This window comes from Plectropomus leopardus, chromosome 7 (genome assembly GCF_008729295.1).
Source record: "Plectropomus leopardus isolate mb chromosome 7, YSFRI_Pleo_2.0, whole genome shotgun sequence".
Classification (NCBI taxonomy): domain Eukaryota; kingdom Metazoa; phylum Chordata; class Actinopteri; order Perciformes; family Serranidae; genus Plectropomus; species Plectropomus leopardus.
The window spans coordinates 26,856,500-26,880,052 of record NC_056469.1 but is presented as its reverse complement, the minus strand read 5'-3'; the positions used below and the strand labels follow the sequence as shown (position 1 = coordinate 26,880,052).

Genomic DNA, 23,553 nt, shown 5'->3' with positions numbered 1-23,553 from the left:
GCAGAGCAGAGCAGAGCAGGCATTGCTTATATGGCCAGGATGTTGCACTGGGACGTGGGCTGACTTTATGAGAGCTCATATACACATCCCACCGCTTTGTCCCCTTTGAATAAACTCCCAAATAAATACAACGCATTTCATAACACTTTCCGGAAAAGACGCCTAAAAAAAATCCATAAACCTTAATGTCGACATGGGATGTCAGATCTTAAATAGACCCATGTGGCCGCCTGCTGCATGATTCACTGCTGTTGTCACCAGTGCATGTCACTAGTGCAAAGGACAGTTAAAGTAATAATCTTTATATGAATAAACACCAACTTGCCATTCCTCTTTACAAAACACAATAGTGATTGAGCTGATACCTTTTTCATTTCCTGTTCTTTCTTGAGAAATACCCCGAGGCGCACAGAAAAGCGATGTCTTTTATGCTTCCAGCAGCAGCAGCAGTTTGTTTTGGAATAAACAGATGAAGAGCTCAATAGTTGAAATAAAAGCGCGAAACCTACAGAAAGTCAAACCTCATCAAAGCAAAGTGCATTGAAAAAAAGGCATTTCACATTATGCTGCAATATTTCAGATAATGTTTGTTTATTTATTTTTTTGAGGGAAGTTCAGGGCAAAAGCACCTAAGGTAAGCAATGATCAGTTAGCGCAGAAGATGTTGCCGAAATAATAAAAAAAAATAAAGAAGCCCACTGTGGATTACCACCTAAATTAAAGCAGTAAGTCACAGTGAAGCTGCAGCGTGAGCGCAGACACATGCAGTACACCCACACACAAACAAGGATGGAAAAGAAAATCTTTTTTTTTGGGCATGGTGGTATTGCTTTGTCAAGTCCATGATACACTTTCTTAGAGATGTCGCCTCCCACGGACTCATTTCACATGCACAAAGTCAAGGAGGTGCTTAGGATGCGGACGTCAAGTTTACGTTTTTGTGAGTGGCTTGTGCTTGTAAACATAATGAAATGAGATATATTATCTCTGAGCATCTTATAGGGACGTGTCCTTTCCCTTTGAATAATGATTGAATGCAGCACGAGGATGGTGTTTTTATTTATGTGTTCTCAGATGCACTTGGAAAAGCCCAGCACACAAGCACACAAGCACATGAATGCACATTTTGCTGACTGTTTGAAGATGATTGACAGGTCGCCACCACATGGAGAGGCATATTGACTTCATGAGAGAGAGAGGGGGAGAGAGGGGGAGAGAGAGGGCGGGGACAACGGGGACGACAGATTGACAGGCCAGTAAAATGAGACAGAAAAGGAGGGAGAGGTGTCGTCGGAGGAGGAGTGAGAGGACGTCAAAAAGATTGAACCTGAAATGAAAAATTGAACGAGAGACGGATGGAAGGACACTGATAAGGATGGAGAGACAGAGGAGGAGAGTAGGGCAGAGCGAGTGATAGTGGGGGAGAAAGAGAGAGAGAGAGGGGAGGGGGGAAACGGGAGAGGATGTTCCACTGATAGACTGTCGAGTCTGACAGGGTCTGCTCATGTTCAGTGGAGAGAGTCAGCCACATCATGAAATACTGACACCCACAAACACACACACACACAAGCTTGTAGAATCAACAGGATTTAAAGCTTAATGCACGTAATCGTACGCTAACAGGGTTCTTTAAACTGCACCTCCGTTTACTTACATTTTAATTGCCGTGTGAGACTCCAGCTACTCGCCTGTCCTCAAGCTTTGCAAATTATTCCATTTTCATCAGCGTCCTGCTCCAATTTCATGTTTTATTGTTTGTATCGACTTTCACAGGCCTTACAGAGTTTCCTGACAGGTAATTTACTGGAGTGTGAGGAAGATATCACACAGCAGGACGGACACTGTGGTATCAGGCCTTGTTAAGAGGAATAATTGAAGGTTTGCCGGTATAAACATTTTCAAACTGGTCTGATTTTAAGCTAAACATTGTATAGGACCGGTATGCCAAATTTTACCAGGTGACATGACTAACAGCAACTATTGCATTGCATTGCATTGTTTGCATTGTGTAATGTCTGAACTCTCTGTCCAAAGTGACACCCTAAATACACACTTCTATTACGTCGTAAACAAACCACTTAAAAAAAACACTGTGCACTTGAGATCAGACTGGAGATGTAACCCTTTAAAACATGGGGTAGTAACCTACTTGCTATCTTCTATGCTATGCTTGGAGCGTTATGTTTTGGGGTTTTTTTGGCTTTTTGCCTTTATTTGATAGGACAGAAAGGAAGCATGAAAGGGAACGAGAGAAATGACGACATGCAGCAAAGGGCCACGAGCTGGAGGGAAACCCGCAGCTGCTGCGGCAAGGACATTGCTGTTGTACGTGGGGCGCCCGCTCTAACCACTGAGCTACTGGGCGCCCCGTAATGTTACCTTCTAAACAGAAAAGACACGTTCTATATCGTGATATTTACAAGAAATGACATACAATATAGCCCGTAGGTTATTAGCGATGCTCATTTCCCAAAAACTTTCAGCTCCCTGGGGATCTCCAGCCAGCTGCCGCCTTCTTTTGTAGTTAAAGAACAAGGTGTCATGTAGACAATTCATCATTTGTCTAGTGCGACGCTTTCAAAACGAGAAATAAATCGAAACAGGGTGACCGACAAAAGTTCAGCTTGCTCTTCTTGCATTGCTCTTTTGTCAGCTTCAAATCCAAGATGTTGTCATATTGATGCATTTTTAGATTTCTTAAGGGGCAAACTCTGCTGTGTTGCCTCTCGTCACCCCAAAAAAACGCGTGACTTTCTAGTAAACAAACACAGCATGTGCTAATCACACCATCTCTACTGAAATTTGATCTCTTTCATGTTGCCAGTGCTCGGCTCATGGCCTGTCAGACACTAGTTGCTCCATTAGTCTGTTTAACAAGCATAATATCGTGTTAATCATACTGTCATATTACTCATTGCTTATTACTTATGCAATACAAGTTGTAGTGACAAATTCTGCATAAAATCGAGCTCTAAAACTGAGCCAGAGGAGTAAAACTGGAAATCTAATCTGGAAGTCTAATAGCAAGGCAAAGCTTTATGCAGTGGCATCTGTAAAACAGTAAGCATCCCCTCCACACACACTTCAGAAACACACCGCACAAACCAAAAGTTTCTGTTTTCACTGTGAGTGCATCACCACTAGTCACTTGTAAGCCTATTGTGTGCAGAGTTAAAAATCTGGCATTGATAGATTTTTTGGCTCATTCATCACCCAACAAAATCTTTTTGTTTCTGTTATCACTTTGGCCCGTGCGCTGTGGAAGGTCTCAGCACTGAAACATCTCTTCTGTGCTTGTCTTTTATGTTCTGCTTTGATAAAGAATAAAAATAGAAAACTCTCGAGATGAAGTGAGGCTGAACACTGTTTTTTTTGGAGTGCAGGCTTTTTTTTTATTCTTTCATTGTTTGACTCCATTGATTCCACGCAGCAGAAATTATTTTCCTAAATGGGTAATTGAGCACTTATCGCTTAGATTAGCATTGTGTCTCAATCTGCATGCTTTAATTTCAGGCCTTTGTGACCGAGTATATGTGAATGCATTTAATTAATTCCCCACGTCACAGTGCATTAATAGAACATCCATAATGCTCGCAAGCTCAATGTCATCTTCTATCTGACAAGAATACCCAGACGCATTTAAACACTTAAAGGCTTCATGCTGATGCTTGCTTGTCCTACCAAGTCTGCTATTTATCTGGCTGCCTTTTTGTGTGTGTGTGTGTGTGTGTGTGTGTGTGTGTGTGTGTGTGTGTTATCCATCTGTTGTACCCTGAGAGCAACAGAGCTTCCATTTGCCCCTAAAACTCATGTGCGAGCTCTGTTTCTGCTCTTGTTCCAGTGTGTTTCATCTCTTTTTGAACAAATTAAATGGTTGGAGAGAGGAACAGTGTGTAAGATTTAGGGAGATTAGGTGGCATATATCACTAAGGATTGCAGATTTCACCCAGCTGAACCTAAAAGCAGTTTCACATAATAATAAATCAGTGATTCTCCCACCTTATTCGGCACATCACAGACTCGCCGCTGGCCCAGCACCTGCTAATGTGTGCTCACTAATTTTCTCTGATAACTTAATCTGTGCTCACCTTATTTCTGATCCAGACGAAGTTGAGAGATCTCCTCCTTTCCAAAACAAACAGATCTGGTGATTAAAACTAGTAAAAGCCCTGAATGAAGCAGTTTCACGTTACAAATCAGTTTTTCTCTGATGCTGTTTGGCACGTCAGAGACCGGCCACTAGCGCAGCACCTGCGCTCACTTTTTTCCTGTGATAACTGAAGATCCAGATGTTCAGATGGTTGGAAGCTGAGTTATCCGAGGAGATTTCCCTCTCCAAAACAAACCTGGTGATTAAAATCAGTACAAAACACTGAATAAAGTATTTTCATGTTTTAAAAAAAACCTGTTTTTCCAGCAAACTTGCTGCTGAGGGGCTGCGAGCTACAGTTGCCAAGAAGCAAAAAAACAAACGGCCCTATCTGGGACCCCTGTTTGATCTGTCCATCATGGGCTACTGTACAGACATGGCAGTGCAATATTGTGATCACTGTAAATGATCACCCACAGCCTTTGTAGACATAAACGGCTCACTCTGAGGTGACGAAAAGTCATAAAACTGGGTCTAAACTATAATAACACAGTCACGTCAGTCCTTATTTCACCTTTGGATGTCCCTTCTAGTATCCACATGAAATCACCCTGCACAGCTAACTGGTCACACAGTACATGACCAACCCAAATGTTGCCTGTAGCCCTTAGTAACACACCCCCGCTCCCCCCTCTCTGCTTTTAACCTTAATTCTTTGTTCCTTTTGCAGCCAAACTGAGATGCAACACAAAAAACCTTCCTCCTGAAAACTGTGAATTTGCCACAGTAATAGCCGATGATTTGTGATAATGTGGAATAGTAATAAGTGGTACTTAATTAGCCATTAGAGAGACAGAGGGGAGATGGTGGATAAAGAGGGGATAGATGGGTTTTCGCACAAAGCAATGAACCCCTGTAGCCCCCTGTTTTTTTTTCTACAATAGTCCCATAGCTAGGGCTTCTTCTGTCGCCATGGAGACTAATGTTGAAAGCCAGCTGTGGTTTTGTCTTGGAAGCCCATTAGGCTGGAGCTCAGTTGGCACTCCTCTCTGTCTCGCTTTTCTTTCTGGCTTCACCCCCTCAGACTCACAAAGGCGAAAATATCCTCTGCGTTTTTAACTTGTCTGTGATATCGGACATGGGTCAAACAACGGTTGCAAATCATTCTGAGCTTTTGTTTTAGTCCGTTTGAAGTGCTTGATAGAGGGGTTTTTTTCTCTTACATCAGCCAAGTTGGCCACACATGCACAGTTGGCTCCGGCACAGACAAAAAAGCAAAGTGAGTTTTAAATAGTTTGCCTTAGTCGCTGATATCTTTTATATGGACTCCACCCACTTCGCAGATCAAGTAGGTTAAAACAAGTGCAAGCAGATAAGGAATTATTTGCAAATCCTATCTGACCCAGGTCCGCTTGATGGATGGCGCTACTTCTCATTCTACGATGTCCCTCTGTCTGGCGAGCACTGTTCCTTGCCCCGCATCCCTTATTAAATGTGGCTCAGGAGAGGGATCTGAGTAATGTTGTTGTTGTTGTCGAGAACGGTTTATCCCAGCGCTGGAGCTCTTTTCCCCGCAGCCCTGATATTCAAGCCTCCAGACCCCGACCCAAACACATCAGTCAGCGGGACACGGGGTGCCGTGTGACTCGGCCAGGAAGTGGGCTGAGGCAGGGCGGGGAGAATGATTGTTATGCAGCAGATTGATCAGGTTTCACAGGACACGGCCCAAACTATCAATCTGCAGGACTGTACGCACAGTGTGTGTGTGTGTTTTTGTGTGGTTTTTGCACGGGCGGGGTCAGGACAAGTGTTGTGTGTTTGGGGCAGAGAATCAATAGCTGGGTCAGAGGGTAATGTCTCACTGAGTGCTGAGTCTATACACAGCCATCAGACAGGATCACTATCAATCATGGGAGAGCTTAGGAAACATACACTCTCTTTCTCTTCTCTGTGTGCCTTTTTGCCTCTGCTGGCCTGCCGTCTGATGGGATCACTATGGCTCATGTAAGGGTTTTGGGAACAGAGACAGCGGGAGATGTGGGGAAACAGAGAGATAGGATTGATTGGAGCAAAGTGATAGAATAAGAGGGAGAGATTGGTTGGTATTGGCAACCACTTGGTGAATGACACTTGAGCGGTGGAAGAAGCCTTAAAGTGGAGAAACCCTTTGGAGCGTAAAATAGGCTGGGAGGGGACGGTTGTGAAATGGACGATAAATTAAAGTTGAAAACAAAATCAATAAACACGCAAATTAAGGTAAAGACCACAAGTCCCAGACTCACTCGCAGGTTTAACAACATTTTTTTTATCAAAGTGCACTGTCTTCCCTCTTCCCTGTCCTTGTCGTTCATCCTTTCATCTGCCCACGTCTCTGATCTCCTATTTTTTCCCCCTTTGTCTCCGTATTCTGCTCTCGTTTCTGCCATCTGTTGTTTCATGCAGTTGTTCATTTTAATTTCCCCGCATCCATCCATCTGTGTCATGCCTGTTCGGACAAAACCCACAAAATGAAGCGCGCGTGATTGATTGCAAAAAAAAAAAAACATGCATGTGTTTGAGAACATGCTACATATAATGGGTTAGGAGTGTGTCTGTTGAACGTGGCTGTGTGTGAAAGCGAGACAGCTCAGTTCAAAGGGCTAATAACGCCTGCCATTAGGGTTTCGTGCTGCCGGAGCACTCTCTCTCACACCACACAGTCAATATCCACAGGGGGGGGGGGGGGGGGGGGGGGGGCAGAGGGATGATGGATGGAGGAAGGAGAGGAGGGGAGGTAAGAGAAAGAGTGCTTAAGAGCTCGAGAGAAGCGAGACAAGAGCAGAAAAACGGAGCAAACGAGGTAGAAGATGTAAGAAAAGGGTGGAAATAGAGAGAGTGCGGCTCGGAGAATGCTGCCCGTGTTATGGGATCATGTCAGCGCTACGTGTGAGGCCGCTTGGCAAGAAACCCTGTTAGCTGTAATACTTTGATCAATTACCAATGATGAACCATCGCTCTGCAGGGCAGGACTGTGTATGTGAGTGTGTGCGTGGAGCGGCCTTGAGAGAAGGCAGCATATTCCAGTCTGTTGGACACACTCTAGACAGGTATTGATTTCAATGGGGAGAATTTAGAACCTACTCAACCACTACACCCTATCAGACACACACCCTCAGACGCCCAAACACACACATACACACCTGCGGGCATAGACATAAACACACATGCATGTTCCTCCAGTGGTTCAGGGTGATACGATGGAGAGGAAAGACGAAAAAGAGGCAGATCTTATTCCCCAGCAGTCACACATGTCGATATCTTTAATGTCAACCGATATTGAATTAGATGGCATCACTGAGGGGCATGTACACACACACACACACACACACACACACACACACACACACACGCGTTTGTTTTGGAAACACTCTTGTCTGCATGCTTTCCTCTCAGGCAAAAGTCAAACTAAGACAGAAAAGTGAGAACAAATGGAGGTGAGGAGACAAAAGAGAGAGGGAGAGCAGAGGGAGTGGGAAGAGGATACAGTAGGAAGGACTCCTGCCTGTGTTTGATGAGGGCCTCATTGATGCTACAGATCTCTGGGAGTCTCCATTCAGCGGGGGAGCCGTTCAATTATACCTACCGCTCTGCCGGCTGATTGGAGTCCTCCCGCAACAATGTTAGCATCTCTGTACCGAAACCGAGATGGGATTAAGAATTCTGGCCTCGGGAGGCAGAATGGCTTTTAAGTCCTGATTGGCAATCATTTGTAACACTGCCGGACGAGTTTTAATCCAGCCCAACCTTGTACCCATCAGCAGTGTCTCCTTTGATTTACTTTAACCTTGATTTACCTTGGCATGCATTTCCTTTTTGGCAGTTGCACCCTCGCAACCCCAATCAGCCACCCGTGGTTCATCGTTGAGCTCTTAGTAGTTGGGGAGAATCAAACTTGTGTCCATGTGTGCCCTGTAGGTCAAGTCCTCAGATGTGCCATGCTAACATGTTAGCGTACCCTGTGCTAAGTGACTGTTGGCAGCTAGCGTCACCTTTTGTGAGAAAGTAATTTAGAAGCTCGAGCATTTCTTTTTTTGTATTTTTTAAAATATTAAATATGCAACTTTTCGGAAAGAAGAGACCAGTGTTATATATTAATTTGTGTACTGACATTATACCACTCATTTCCAACAATGTTCAAATCCAGAGAAATCTGTCATTTTTATCACACATGGTTCGAGTCATTTGGTCACCATCACCTGTTAGCGGTGATGCATATCAGTCAGGGTTGTGGTTGTCTGCCTGAAGCTGTCATAAATTGACTTGGCAGCCAGTTTTAAGCCTTATTTTATTTAATACGTTTTGTAGATCTTGATCGATTTCAATTATATCTTTTAACTGCACGAAGGACTACAGTCATCGAATGTCTGGATCTTAAGTTATTAGAGAAACAAACGTTCGGCTCCAGCTCCTGCTGTGCCAAACAACATTGTAGAAACATCGATTTTTATCGTGAAACTGCTTTATTCAATGCTTTTTAGTTTTAATCACCTGATGTGTTTGTTTGGGAGAGGAAGAGAATTCTGTGGATGATTCGGCTCCTGGTAAAAACCTCCTAAACACAAAACACCAAAGGAAACCTAACTAGGAGAGCTGCCTGCAGTGAAGATGTTGCTCTGTCTTTTGTAATTGTTTTGAGGAATTGGAACTTAGAATTGCTCTAAAAAGTTGTTTCTTCATAATGAAAAATCAATAAATAGATCTTTTTCATTATTTTTTTAAACTCGTCTCAGTAGGAAAAAGCATAGGTTTTACTAATTACATTAATGAATGCTCTGTTTCGTCCATGACAGAGAGCTTGTTTATACTTGGTATTTACTTGCGTTTTGGTGATTCAAACACTAGTGGACAGCCGACATACATTGTCATTTACGCCTGTGTCCGTATGGTTCTCCAGCTGAACACCTGTGTTCAAATTTTGTTACTGCCCACGTCACTTGTTCTACAAGTTCCTGACCAGTAATTACATCTACACTCTCACTAGCTGCTTGGTAGTTACCAAATATCCCTGTCAGCAGATAGGTCTTCTTCCATAGGGCAAAACGATGAATGGTCATACAACACTTCATCCAACTCATTGTTATTTGGGCAAGTAATACAGAATTAGCGCATTGTCCTGAAAATTACTGCCATGTCCTGCATAGATGACTTAGTCCCTGACAGAGACGCATCAGGATGCAACAGTATTTACACTATAAAAGATTAGGGGCTGTGTCTGACTCAGAATTATGCCAGTCAAGTCTGATTAGGTTGTTCAATACGAATGATAGATGATGCGTTTTGTTTTCCTTACAGAGTTTTAAAGTTTGAATGGGGCTCCATGGCATTCATGTAGTATATAGTAATCAAGCTGACGGTGCTAATGACGGATTGCAAATGCGCAACAACTTTTTTTGCCGACACCAGATATCAACAAAAGTCAGAGACTATATCCTGTTTACTTTTTGTGAGCTATAAATTCCCCTCTTCTCTCCCTTTGTGCCAATGCCTGCATGCTGTAGCTGCAAAGAGTAGCGTGAATGTCAAGAGCACTTACCTCGCAGCAAAATCTGGGGACCAAAACATCCCCAGAAGTAGACTGCACAGAAAAAACAACTGCCCGACCCCAATCAACTCAGAGTCACCAACTAATGAGTCCAGCCTCTGACTTTGAAGGCTCAGCCCAATAAAAGATATGTGGACAAAAGCCTGCCAGACTACCTCGGCAGGTGATATGAGTGATCGACTCACTATGTCTTAGTGGTCTTAACACTTGTATTTAGCGCTGTCCACTTGTGATCAGATCACCTGTGAGTCATTATGCTCAATACCAGGATCCGGAGTTCAGCCATCATTCATGGTATTTATAGCTGTGCTGTTTTCCTTTGTAAAACAACCATATTATTGTAAATATGTGAATCCACATAATATGATACATAACAGTTTATATAGTTTACCAAAATTTCAAACTTCCTTTCACGGCTGATTGTTGCATTGTGTTTCGTTAATGCATTTTCCTCTGCGTTCTGCGGCAACTCATGAGTTTTTTTTTCTTACGTCCCATTTTTGCTCACCTGTCATCACACTAGGGTTTAACAAGACACCATGTGCAAAATGTGCATAAGTGATTAACCTTTCCCACCTGACAAGAGTATTTAACAAAAGCACTTCTGAGTTTTCACACCAGCCTTGGTATTTGATTGGTTCAGACACTTCACTCAAAATATTGTTTCCACGGAATCAGAGGTCAACTACCACCACGTGCAAAGAGCAGAGTGGATAATCTACAGGGAAAACATGGATGTGGTATATTGAACAATGTGCTATTGTTTGCAAAAGCACAGTATGTATGCATAATACCGTGCTGTGATTCTGTCATGGTTAAAGGAGAAAAGAACACTTACTGGCTTAAATTTTTTGAGCTCTTCAGTCGGCCTCAGCGCCCCTGTTTCTCAACAAAGTCTGCCATCTTAACAACAGAGAACAGCAGCATAAGCTGGTCCTCCAAGCTGTTGTTACAAAAAGGAATGATTGCTCTTACTGTCAAAGTGTTTTATTGATGTACGGTGCTCCAACAGGCCAGCCAGATAATAGGCAGGCAGGGGGTAACTCTGTGGCATTATGTTGCCCACGACTGATTTATATAGGCAACATACTCTCTCTCTCCCTCTCTCTCGCGCTCTCTGATGTGATTTTACAGTAGTGACATTGATCCAGGCCCACTTTGATCTTGCTCTTAGCTGTTGCTCTCTCTCGCTCCCTCCCGCTATCACCCTCCGCTCCCTGGTGGCCAGACTCTGCAGCTTTTAACCCCAACTACCCCTCGTCTCATCCTATAAACCCTCCCATCGTGCTCCCCGTTCTTCCATCGCTCCATCCCTGTAGTGGATCTGTAGATATAAGTGTTCTTTTGCTCGCTGAAGCCTCAGCTCATCAGAGTTATGTTGTCGATAAAACGTCCCACCGCATCTCTCGGCTCTCCCCACTATCAGCTTCAACTAAGCAGTTGACACGTACCAGGGAGGAAATTAGTAGAGATCCAACACAAAATGAAAGGGAGGCGTCGGGAGAGAGCCGAGGAAAGCAACACATCATGACATTTCATAAGACACTCCACCTCTTACTTTCTGTATCGCTGTGTATCTCCATCTCTCTTGATTTGGAATTTTCAGTGAGCATTAATATCCAATAAACTCCAGTATAATAAAGGGGACTAAAAAAAAAATCCTCTGAAATAGGGCTGCACATTTCGGGATAAAATGAGAATCATGATTTTCTGAGTCTGAGTGGATTTTCCTCTCATGAATCTTAGAGAAACCAGGTTTTAAAATTTAAATATTTATTGCCTTTTGTCTTGAAGCAGACTGAAGGAAGACTATGATCGTTGCTGGTGAATTTGAACAAAGCAAAGGGCACATTCCCAGCAGACAGTTTATAGCCAACTTTAATAAGTAACAGCGTGTTTAGCTCTTAGAAGCTTTCATTTTGCTGTCTGAAAAGATTCAGACTTTTTTTTTCATCATTGTGAAAAAGCCTATTTTATAAATGGAATCAAAAAATTAAAACCCCTTTGTACACATCAGAGCATGTAACATTGTGATTGAAAACAAAACGTATGTAAACCATGTGACCCCAAAAACACACCGCCACATTAACACATGGATTACGGTTATCGACCAATACCAGGCTTTATTTGTCAGTTCAAAGTCTGTATATCACACTTTGTGTAGCTGAACAGAATTATTAATCTATCTAATATGAATGTTTAAAGGGACAGTTTACTCTTCTTACTCGTAGTACTTTTTTATCAGTGTAAGTTGTTTTGAGTTGGTGTGAGTGTTGGATTTTTGGCTGTAAAGATGTCTGCCTTCTCTCTACCATATTGGAACTAGATGGCACTCGGTTTTTGGTGCTCAAAGCGTCAAAAAAATAATTAAATAAAATTACATTTGAAAAACTCAACAGAAATGTCTCTCCAGGAATCATGACCTGTTTACTCAAGATAATCCACAGACCTTGTTGTGAGCAATTTCATGTAGGAACTATTTTCTTCATGCCACACCGCACCCACCAACCGTATCACCAAACAAAAGGAAGCGTGCATCTGCTTGTAGATAAAGTTACAGCTCAGCCGAGGAGGATGCCATTAATGTTTTACATCTCGGGCTGTCAGAGGTCTCTAGTCCATGCGTAGATGTACACTTCCTTCTGCATGGTGATACAGTTGGCAGGTGTAGTTTGGTAGAGAAGAAACGGTTCCTACATGAAACTGCTCACAACAAGGTCTGTGGATTATCTTAAGTACCTGGGTCATGTTTTCCGGAAAGAGACATTGCTGTTGAGTTTTTCATTTGTTTGGTTTTTTTTTTTGGCATTTTGAGCACTACAAGGCGAGTGCTATCTAGTTCCATTATCGTTGAGTGAAGGCAGACGTCTCTACAGCTGTAAACTCCAACACTCGGCAACTCACACCAAAACAGTCTCATTTGTAAAAAGCTCTACAGGTAAGATTGTACTTTTTAATTAGGGGTGAAATGTTAATTTAAAAACACATAATTAAAGTGAAAGCATTCAAACGCCAACATTTTAAACTCCTCATTCCTCAACTGTATTTAATCTGGATTGATCACAGCCAGCCGATACTTGATTTACTGAAAGGTCAGTATCAGCAGCCGTGCTGATCCAGTGTGTCAGAAAAGTTCAGAAAGTCAAGTCCTGGACTTGCATTATGTTTTACAGGGTTTTTAATATCCTCAATGTACATACAAGATAGCACTGTATACAAATGAGACAACAGAGGTATAAAAAACAGCTTTCAATACTGTTAATCCTTCGAAACATGCTCACTCATAAACACAAATTCACGCTTTAATTGTCTATTTTCTGATTATCCACAGCCTGAAACTAAAGCATTAAGTGTTCTCAAACAGATTATTGTAACATTCAAGCATTTTCATGCTCATTTAACATGATATTAGATTTGCTGTTAAGACACACTTGTGGAAAATCGTCCCTTTTTGTGTATTTTATATGTGTATGTCAGAGACACACCCCTTAAGATGCCACTACATCAAATATTGAAGGCTGGCAGGTGAGTTGCTGCGTTATCGTACATAGAAATGTTTTTTGGCACACACAAACCAAAGCGTGTGTGCGTACACGCGCGCACGCACACACACAGAGTGGGAATCCTAAAGCCAGCTTTTATCTCAGAGAAGTGATTTACTTTCAGATTACTCAAGATGCTCTGAGTTGCCCTCCCCCTCATTTTTCTCTCTTTCTTTTCCACCATTTATCCCTTCATCTCTGAGAACTTGCTTTTCTTTGGTGGCGTAAAACTCTCCAACCGCCTTTTTTTTGTTGTTTTCTGTCTGCTCTGTTCTGCCTCTCTCTCTTCTTTTACTCAATTTGCATTCACGCCTCCCTGGTGCAACCAAACTCATCCCTCACTCATGTTCGTTCTCCCTCTCTCTCTTTTTTTTTGCATTCACTATAAATATAGTTCCCTTGAAGCATTTTAGGCTTTTTTTTCTACCACTAATACCCTCTGTAGGCTAGTAAATGATGTAATGAGAAAAAGTGATGAGAGGAGAGGAGTGGAGGAGGAGAGCAAAGGATGGATGTTGAACAATTAATCTTCTGCTCATGTTAGTCTGAGAGAAAGGGATGAGAGGAATGGAGAGCAGGGGGAGAAAGACAAATTCAGGAAGGATTTGAAGAGAGCGGTAAGGAGTGATGGAGAGAGGGAGACATTGGGAACAGTGTTTCGATCTTCATTTAATAATTGAATAATAATCCCCCTTGAGACATGACCTAGAACTGGCAAAGAGAGAGGCAGCGTCAGGCTGAGGATGACACACTGCTGCCCCCTTGTGATTTTATGATGTCACCACTATAACATCTGAGTGAGTGTGTGAGTGTGTGTGTGTGTGTGTGTGTGTGTGTGTGTGTGCGCTCACACATGCTCATTGGCGTGTGTATGATTTACAACTGCAACCTGTCTCTGTCACACAGATATGGGCCCGTGTCTGTGATGGGGAGAAAAAGAGGGCTTTTGGATGTCAGGAAAGAATCTATTTCACTTTGTCACACAAGCTACACACACACACACACACACTCCCAGACACAGATTCAGACCTTATCTTCCTGTCAAGCCGAGTCTTTTTTGGGGTTGACGCTGATATATGAGCTTTGGGGTGGGGGAGAAACGTAGCCGGGACGTTGACGGCTGACGTGAGCGCAACGTTGCGCTCAGGTTGATGTACGAGCACTGGGGTTAGGGGACAACGCTACGCTGACACCAGGAGAAGGAGCTGTGGCCCTGGGGCCTTCAGTCCATACTGAAGAGCCAGCTCCGCATTCTCTGCATGCAGCAGCCCTGCAGCTACAAATACACACACACTTACACACACACACCTGCTTTGTGTTATTAATAACTCAATAACTCTCTAACAAAGATTTGTTTGACCCTGGCTGAACATTCAGGCTAAAATGCGTGTGTACGAAACAACACACACTTACCAGACAACGATGTGAAGAGGTATGTTGTCTTTGCAGAGACAGGAAATTCTGTGCAGAGGCCCGAAAACTGTGTGCATATAAAAACGCATAATTGAGAATAAGAGCTGTGGTGCATGTGCGTTTCTGTGCATATTTGAATATTAGTGCCAATTTAACTTTTGAAATGACGAGCCCTTTAATACATTATGAAACATTTTGCACATAAAAGTAATAGAGCTGCACAATTGATTAAAATATCATCAAATTTACAACGTTGCCAAGTGAAATATCCAGATCGCATGAGCTGTAAGTTTTTGATGAAGGTAATTATATCACTGTGGTGCCACAAAGATGCCTCAGCTTACAAATCATACTACAGATGTAAGAAAACATGCTTGTGCTACAGTACAGACACCACCAAAAATCACATCATCGTTATTATTTTGCCCGTGAAAATGAAATTCAGAAATTACCATTCCCACTAAAATCGTGACTTGTATTGCAGTATCTCTCAAAATAATCACAGGATGATTTTTTTGGCATGTCATGCCCAAAAGCATCCTATGTGGTACATTTTAATAATCTATTTATTTTGTGTGTTTACTGAGCACCGTGAGCTGCATTCATTGCATGAATTGCATTATTTAACCCATTGAAACCAAGATCGACATTAGTTTCTAGTTATAGACATTTTAACAATTTGAAACCTGAGCTTGATTTTTGTCAAAGACATAGTAAAAAAAAAAAGGTTTCCACAAATTTCCAAGAAATTAAAATATGTCTTTTCAAATAATCTATTTGTTATTTGTATTCTTAATTATTAAAAGTTTATCTTTGAAGTTATATTGCATAAATATATTTATTATTATTTACATTGCTTTATTTTAGCACTTTTTCAAGTTATTTATTCTTTAAATGATCTTTTTGGTGCCATTTTTTCAGATAATTTTCTTGTATGTGTAACTTTTCATCAGTTTGATCTAATTTTTGGGTAATTTCTTGTAAAGTTGATCTTTGCCCTCTTCCCATGTTTTTGAGGAAATCAGCCCAATTTGTTAGTTTCAAAAGGATAAAGAGAATATATTTTTATTCATTCATGAAGCACAAGATTAATTAAGTTTTTTTTTTTTTTAATTATTTCCAGAGGTAGTTTAGATGTAACAAAAAATAAAAGACTGACTGGCAGGCAAAAACATTTCCTCCCTTGAAATTCTGCAAATGTTTTGTTTTTCCAGTGGCTTGCAAACAATCAAAAAAAAAAAATCATAAAACCAATTATGGTGTGTTTACTCTAATTAGTTTGCCTGTGAAAGATGACAGATTCATGATAAATGCATTGTTTATTTAAAGAATAAAACAGCTTAAATCAATTTTAAAGGTGAAAATTTAAATAATGTTATTTGTGTATTTTAATTTTATGATTATATTCGATTATAGCCCTCTCTGGTCAGCAGGCTTTGTTGGGTTTTATTAAGCTGTACCCGGGAATAAATCCAGTTCTGGTGAGGGTTCTCTCAGTAAATGAGGTCAACAAGCTGCCTGCGAGCTTAAGGTCCAGCTCAACTTTGTCCACATTTAATAGCAATTTAAAACGCTCTTATTTTCTCAGGCTTATGGTTAATTGGTGTGTGTTTGTGTGTGTACTCCATTGGTCACACTTATGTTGTGTTCCTACATATTTAAGCTACTTATGTTTTTATATTTTCCTCTGTTGTCCTTCAGTGTAAAGCCTTATAAGTTTATGTGTAATTATAGGTGCCTTACTCATTCTCACTGTTTGCTCTTTCTCTCTGTGTCCAGTCTGCGTAGGGAGGGCTACACAATGCAGGTGAACGTCAACGACTACCTGGACATCTACTGCCCTCATTACAACGACAGCCAGCGTATGGTGGGCACCGGAGAGCAGTACGTCCTCTACATGGTCAGTTACCGCGGTTACAGGAACTGCGACCCCCAGCTGGGCTTCAAGAGGTGGGAGTGTAACCGGCCCCACGCCCCCCACGCGCCCATCAAGTTCTCAGAGAAGTTCCAGCGCTACAGCGCCTTCTCGCTGGGCTACGAGTTCCACGTCGGACAGGAGTACTACTACATCTGTGAGTGGATTCAAACGGACATCACATCACTAAGTGCTTGTGTGTGTCGTTGAAATATAAATGACAACACAAATCATAGTAAAAGCTTTCTGTTCTTGCAGGAGGTCATTAAGACCAAAACAGTAATGTGGCAAACACTCCCTGTAAGATTTAACGTGTTATTCTTTTAATGTTATGTGGATCTTGATGATTAACTCAGTTCAGATTAGTCCAAATCCATCCTCAGGTAATTTCAGGATAACAAATTGCTGTTTCCCATCTAATCAAATCACCCTGCAGTCAAGCAGGCTCATCCATTTTGTTGATTGCTAATCAAATTAACTCACAACACCTTGCACAAATATGACACTGTATAAATAATGAACTCTTGGCTTGTCATGAAACTATTTAAAAACAAATATGTCAGGCCAAGGATGAATGTCTCATGCATTAAATGGCTATATAATGAGCGCAGCACTCATTTAACCTACATTAGTTGATGGGAAACGTCTGTAGGAATTTTTTCTGCAACACTATAATCAGAAAGCAGCTCCGTGCCTCCTTGTTTTTTGTTTTTTTCTGTAAGCTGATGTCTACAAAACCTCAAAAATGTCTTTTAATCATTAAACGAAGACATAATATCAATATAAAACATATATTGGTGCAATATCTTACATTATCTCAAATGAAGCCATTTGAACTTGAAAAGTTTTAACAAATTGGACGTATGTTTTGTTTTTTATAGCAGACATTTTGACACGTCACGGTAGGAGGATCACATGCGTGACTAATGACATTGATGGTAGTGCTGTCCTCATCTGTCTGTCCACTCGTGTCCCAGTAAGATGTGACAGTTTGACATTAATCCATTATTTACAATGTCAGGACCTGTACGTTACTTAGCCAAACTAAGTCAAATTTAGACTTAAATTAATGAGGATCAGTGGGACATTTTCACATATGCCACCAGATGTTGCCTCTGAGCAACAAGGTCATGCACCTGGTGTTTTTTTTTTATCTTTATCGTGTGTCTTGCAGTGCTGTGTATGTATAGTTTTGAGCGCTGTAATTTTTATGTCTCTGCGCAGGTGACAGCCTTGACTGAAGGCATTATGTTTTTGGGTCGTCCAGACGTTCCTAATGCTATATGTCAAGAACGCTGGAGGGAATTTCCTCAAATTAGCACAAACTTCCACATGGACTCCACAATTAACTGATTAGATTTTGGTGGTCAAAGATCATTTTGACCCCCCAAAACACACATTCATACGCTAATTATGAAAAGAATTCACACCAGTGTCAAACTGAATTGAGTATTGAAGTGATTTTAAATCCAAAAGGTCAAAGGTCAGCTTCATTTCGACATCATAATGTTCTGCAAAACATTTTTTCTGGACGTCATTCAACACCATAATGCCAGAACAGAAGGGGACACATTTGGTGTAATACTGAATTGGTGGTGCTAATCTGAAACTGTGCTGATTGTATAGGTCATGTGTGCTCCGGGGGAGGGGGGAGCATTCAGGTTTTAGAGTTTGTTGCTCCATTGCAGCAACATTGTCTGTTGTTGTGGCTCCACATGACAGACATGGATGTAAACTGCAACTTTAGCAGCTTGCCTATTTATTGTGCAGGAAGTCCCGTGTCACATCAGTGCAATTCTTTCTGACAAATCACTGTTTGAACTCCACCTTATAGTGTCGGGTCAGCTCGCTTTAAGCCTCAACCATGGTGGCACCAAAAGCAATACCACTATCCCCAATTTTTGCTAATGGAAAACCGAAAATAGAGCAAGCCAGGCTGATAAGAGCAGTGCCGTATTGTACAGTGGAAATTCAGCATTATGTACTGAAAGTCTTCCACATCAGAAGTCGCCTACTGAAATGTCTGTCCGTCCTGGAAGAGGGATCCCTCCTCAGCTGCTCTTCCTGAGGTTTCTAGCATTTTTTTTTCACCCTTTGTTAAGTTTTTTTTTTGGGGGGGGGGGGGGGGGTCTTATTGTGAAGCTCCAAGGACAGGGGGATTTCGTATTTCGTAAAGCCCTCTGAGGCAAATTGTGATTTATGATAATGGACTTTATAGATCAAATTGAAATTGAATAAAAATGATTATTCCTACATGCTTTATGACTGAACTTTGACTCGACTAATCTGTAAAGCACTTTGGATTGCGTTTGGATATGAAATGTGCAATATTAATACATTTGCCCTGCCTCTAAATTTCAGTCACTATCAAATTTGATAATTAATAATTTGGCTGATCCATGCTGTGTGAGCAACAACCCCTGTAGACAGCATGTTTTTGGCCACACCGCTGAACACAATTTTTTTGCACTGTTTTTCCTGTAGGGGGTCTCATAGGCAAAAAGCAGGAGATAAAAGTGATGCACCAAATTTGGTAACATGCAATAGAAACACTTTGACAGTCTACCATAGTTACTGTTTTAGGTAGGAGTCACTAGAACTGAATATATATAGAGTGAGAGTGCTTATTTGATTCTGCAGTAATATGTAGAATACAGTGCGGGACTGACTATTTTTAGAAAATACAGTTGTAAGTCTCAAACCATGACTGTATAATGGCAGCCTGTGTGCTCTAGTGCATCCTGGGATACCCAAAATAACTGACAGTGATGCACATAGTGTTTTATGTTATGTGTAAGATTGTACTTTAAGTGGGTTTAAAATGTCTCGTTTGGCTCACATGTAATCTGTTTCACAGTGTCAGTATGAGCTGATACTGATCCAGTTGTTTTCCTGCAATAATAATAATAATAATAACTTTATTCATATAGCACTTTTCATACAAGAAATGCAGCCAAACATGCTTTACAACAAAGAAATGACATGCACCAAGTGCTTCACATGAAAAGACACAGAAGACATAAAGACATAATAAAACCAGCATGTAAAAATAAGATAAGATCAGAAAAGAATACATAAAATACATCTTCACATGAATAAAACCCACTTGATTATACTAGTGAAAGTAAGATAAAAATATGAATAAAAATAGAATGCAGAGAATGCATAACATAAAATGGAAAATAAAACCCATTGAGATAATATTACTAAAAATAAAGCTAAAAATAGTGTGAAAAATGCTTAAAATTCAGGAAAACACAACATTTTAAAGAGGTGCAGCAGTGTGAAGCTGTTAAGTCAGAGCTAGTTAAAGGCTAAAGTGAAGAGATAAGTTTTTAGTTTTCTTTTAAAAGTATTTAGGTGACTTCTCTGATATTTGTAGGCAGTGTGTTCCAGAGCTTTGGGGCGTAACTTTTTGATATGTTATTCACCTTTGAAGCAGAAAACTTGTGCATTTTTATTTCCTAATTATTTTGTAATACATGCGAATACACAAAGTAACCTGTGGTGCATTTTGTATTTCCACAGCCACGCCCACCCATCATCACGGCCGCAGCTGCCTGAGACTACGAGTGTACGTCTGCTGCTCCACGGGTGAGTCTCTCGCTGTGTGTGTGGTGTGTGACCTGTAATGCAACGCTTGGACCTGTTTGCAGACTGTACCTGCACCCATCTGGCCACTCTACCCATCTGGCAGGCAAAGGGCTCCCCACGAATTCTCCTGCACACACACACACACACACACACTTATTACTCACACACATACCGGCTGCATACAGATGCTGCATACACAATCTAAATACAGTCTAAAACAGGCAGAGCTATTAATACTCCTGCTGAGTTTCCCCTGCAGCATTTTCACTTGCAGCACCCCCCTTGCTCCTCGTTTTCTTTCCTCCTCTCTCTCTATCTCTTTCTCTGTCTTTTTTCTCTCCCTCCACAGCAGCAGAGAGGAGCAGCTCAAGCTTTGAAGGCCCTCACCCCCCCCCCCCCCCCTTCTCCTCTCCCTCTTTCCTCCTCTTTCACCCCTCCTCCCTCGCTCCCTGTCAGAATCCATTTATTGCTGTGTGCGGTCAGTGGGTGGCTATGTATATGTAGTGTTAACCTCTCTCGCTCGCTTGCTTGCCTTCCCTCAATCTCTCGACCCTCTCCCACTCAGTCACACACACACACACACTCACACATACACACTCAGACTTTGATCCCTGGCCTGTCCGGTCCTTTTAACTTCCACAGCCCTGTAGTGTTAACCTCTCCTCCCTTTCACCCCCCCCCCCCCCCCTCCTTCGCTCTCCTTCCCTTTCACACACACTGCCTCTCTTCAGTTTGATCTGCCTCCCCTCACCTTCCCTCTTCCCTCTCTCCCTCTCTCTCTCTCTCTCTCTCTCTCTCTCAGGGCTGCTGGTGAAGTTATGGCTTGTCAGTCTGCTCCGGGGGATTTTTTTTTTAACCCCTACACCCTTGCCTTGCTGCTCTCTCGCATGTTTCTCTCAACATGTCAAGTTGAATCTAATTAAAATCTTCTAGGTTGGGGCAGTGGTTTAACCCATGCTGCCTCGCCCTCCCTCTGTCTCTGTCTCACTCAATTTCCTCACCCCTCTCTCTCTCTCTCTCTCTCTCTCTCTCTCTTCCAGCCTCTGACGTGGATGATGAGCCAGAGCCTACAGAACCAGACTACACGCTTAGACCAGGCCTAAAACTTGACGATATTGGTGAGTCATGAAAGCAATCACTTAAACTCACATGAAGTGAGTAAGTGTGGCGGGCAATCACTCGGTCTGTCTGGGTTCATAAAAACAGACATAGAGTCATGTTTGTCAGTCCGATCTCATCAGCCTCACATCATGGAAATCATGTGATTCACACGATTCAAGCTGACATATTGACATTAAAGGATGATTACCCTGTTTTTTCTTATTTTCAACAAATCCCACACACAAAACGCACTAAAAGTTATATATATGTTCTTTATTATTATTATTATGATTATTATTATTATTATTATTATTAGTAGTAGTAGTAGTAGTAGTAGTAGTAGTAGTAGTAGTAGTAGTAGTAGTATTATTATTATTATTATTATTTTGCTAAAGACATAAATCTGTTAAAACAGATTTCTTCATTTATTTTAAAAAGAGGCTCAGCACTTTTAAACAGCTGGGCGCTGTAGTTTGAGGAAAAGTTACTTAGATGGGAATGAATGGAGCATTTGTTGGCCACTACTTTAAGCACCAGATAGACCTGTCATGATAATTACGTCATCGACTTATCAAGGTCAGCAAAAATGATCAAGGTCATGTCCATATATCGTATGATATCGCACTTGTGTGTACATGTGTGTTGGTTGACATAAGAATGCCACAAAAATTGTCGTCATTATGGTGCCAGAATAGGCAGCAGAGGTTTTCTGACAATTATAAGAGTTGGTCACAGCACCTCAGCTGAATAAACAGAAAAAAATATTTTGCTGTAATACTGTAATTTCTGGACAAATTAAAAGTTCATTGCTCTTTGAGAGAAGGTACATGCATTATTCTAAAAATGATCATAATGTTTACAATTATTTCCGAGACAATATATCAAAAATAGTTATTGTGACAGGACTAGCAATGGATAAAGACACATTTGGGTCTCTGCAGTGACTTCATACGGCTACATGATGTATGCGGGACTTAAAATAAACAACACCTCCTGTGTTTATTGTAATGAAGGAACATGTGACTCACAACTTCTGGGGCTCATTTGTGTTTTTATGCGCTCTCACCGGCAATAGCTGTGTCCTGGAGGCATTCTGTGTTCAGGTTGTCCATCTGTCTGTCTGTACAAAAGTCCAATTCTCAGTGATATCTCAGGAATGCTTATAGGGAATTTCTTCAAATTTGGCTCAAACGTCCACTTGGATTCAGCAATAAAGAAATAAGATTTTAGTAATCCTAAGTCAAAACCAAGGTCAGTTTGACCTCATCTATCTCATTCTAGTTTAATAAGTCTTGAACAACAAAGATGGTCTGTGACACAGATGCCTGTGTAGGTCTCGTCTGTTCAGGCAATACTCAGAATTATTGTTGAAAAAAGAAAGAATAAAAAAAATACTATGCCTGGTTTTCCCTCGTTTGTGGCAATAATGGTAGGTTAAAAAATTAATTTGAATTTTTTTTTTGTTTTATTCAAACTTGAACATTATGTTTAGATTCTTGGATACAGACGTAAAAAAGACTAAATATTTGCATCTTCACCAACACCTATACCTGTCCTTCACCGCCCTATCCTTGAATAATGATCACTTGGCGCTTCTTTTTAGGAAAATATTGTGTCTTCACATTGCCAGCTATAAATCAGAACTTTTTTTCTCCAAATGCTTGGGCCGCATTGTCAGGCTGCATTCAGCCAAGAGTAGCTCCACCAATCAGATAGGCAGGACAGCGTGTGTCTAGTCTGACAGACAAAATCCAGGGCAAAGCAAACCTTTTGCAAGCACATATCAAGTAGTTGAAATGAATCGATATATAAACATTTAGTATTGACTCAAAGCTTCTGTCATTTGTAGAGAGATTTGTATGATGACAGCTGGACAATAACAGCAGACTGATTGGTGAGATTGTGAATCACTTCTACATTAAAGCTTTTAAAAACGATCAAGAAAATAGAAAAACATCCGTCAACACACTTGTCATTTCATGTGATTTGTTGACAATAACAGAAATGTAAATATCACTATCTTTATGATCCGGCAGCATATTAATCGTTAATATTTGATGGCCAGAAGTTCACTGACCGTGCAGCATCAGAAGCGGCCAGTTAGAGTGAAATGTGCCGTTTTCAGAGGAGACCTTCAGCGCAGCTAACTTCACAGCACCAGCTGGCTTGGCAAGCTGCTGATCCTGCTAAACAACTACATGCATATTCATTTCACACTTGTCGTCTTCACCCGGATATGCAAAGAACACAGAGTTTCATGGTTAGTTCTTTAAAAAAAAAAAATTCAGATTTCCTGTAGTTAACTAAGTGCTCCCAC

At 41.3% G+C, this 23,553-nt stretch overlaps 1 protein-coding gene across 1 annotated transcript in view; it reads left to right on the top strand.

Annotated features, from left to right (window-relative positions):
• efna3b (ephrin-A3b) overlaps positions 1-23,553 on the top strand; it is a 72,781-nt gene that overhangs the window by 42,104 nt on the left and 7,124 nt on the right. The window contains exons 3-5 of the mRNA XM_042490685.1: positions 16,406-16,698; positions 20,070-20,135; positions 21,176-21,253. Of these exons, the coding sequence (XP_042346619.1) occupies positions 16,406-16,698; positions 20,070-20,135; positions 21,176-21,253 (437 nt within the window). The remainder of the gene's footprint in view (positions 1-16,405; positions 16,699-20,069; positions 20,136-21,175; positions 21,254-23,553) is intronic.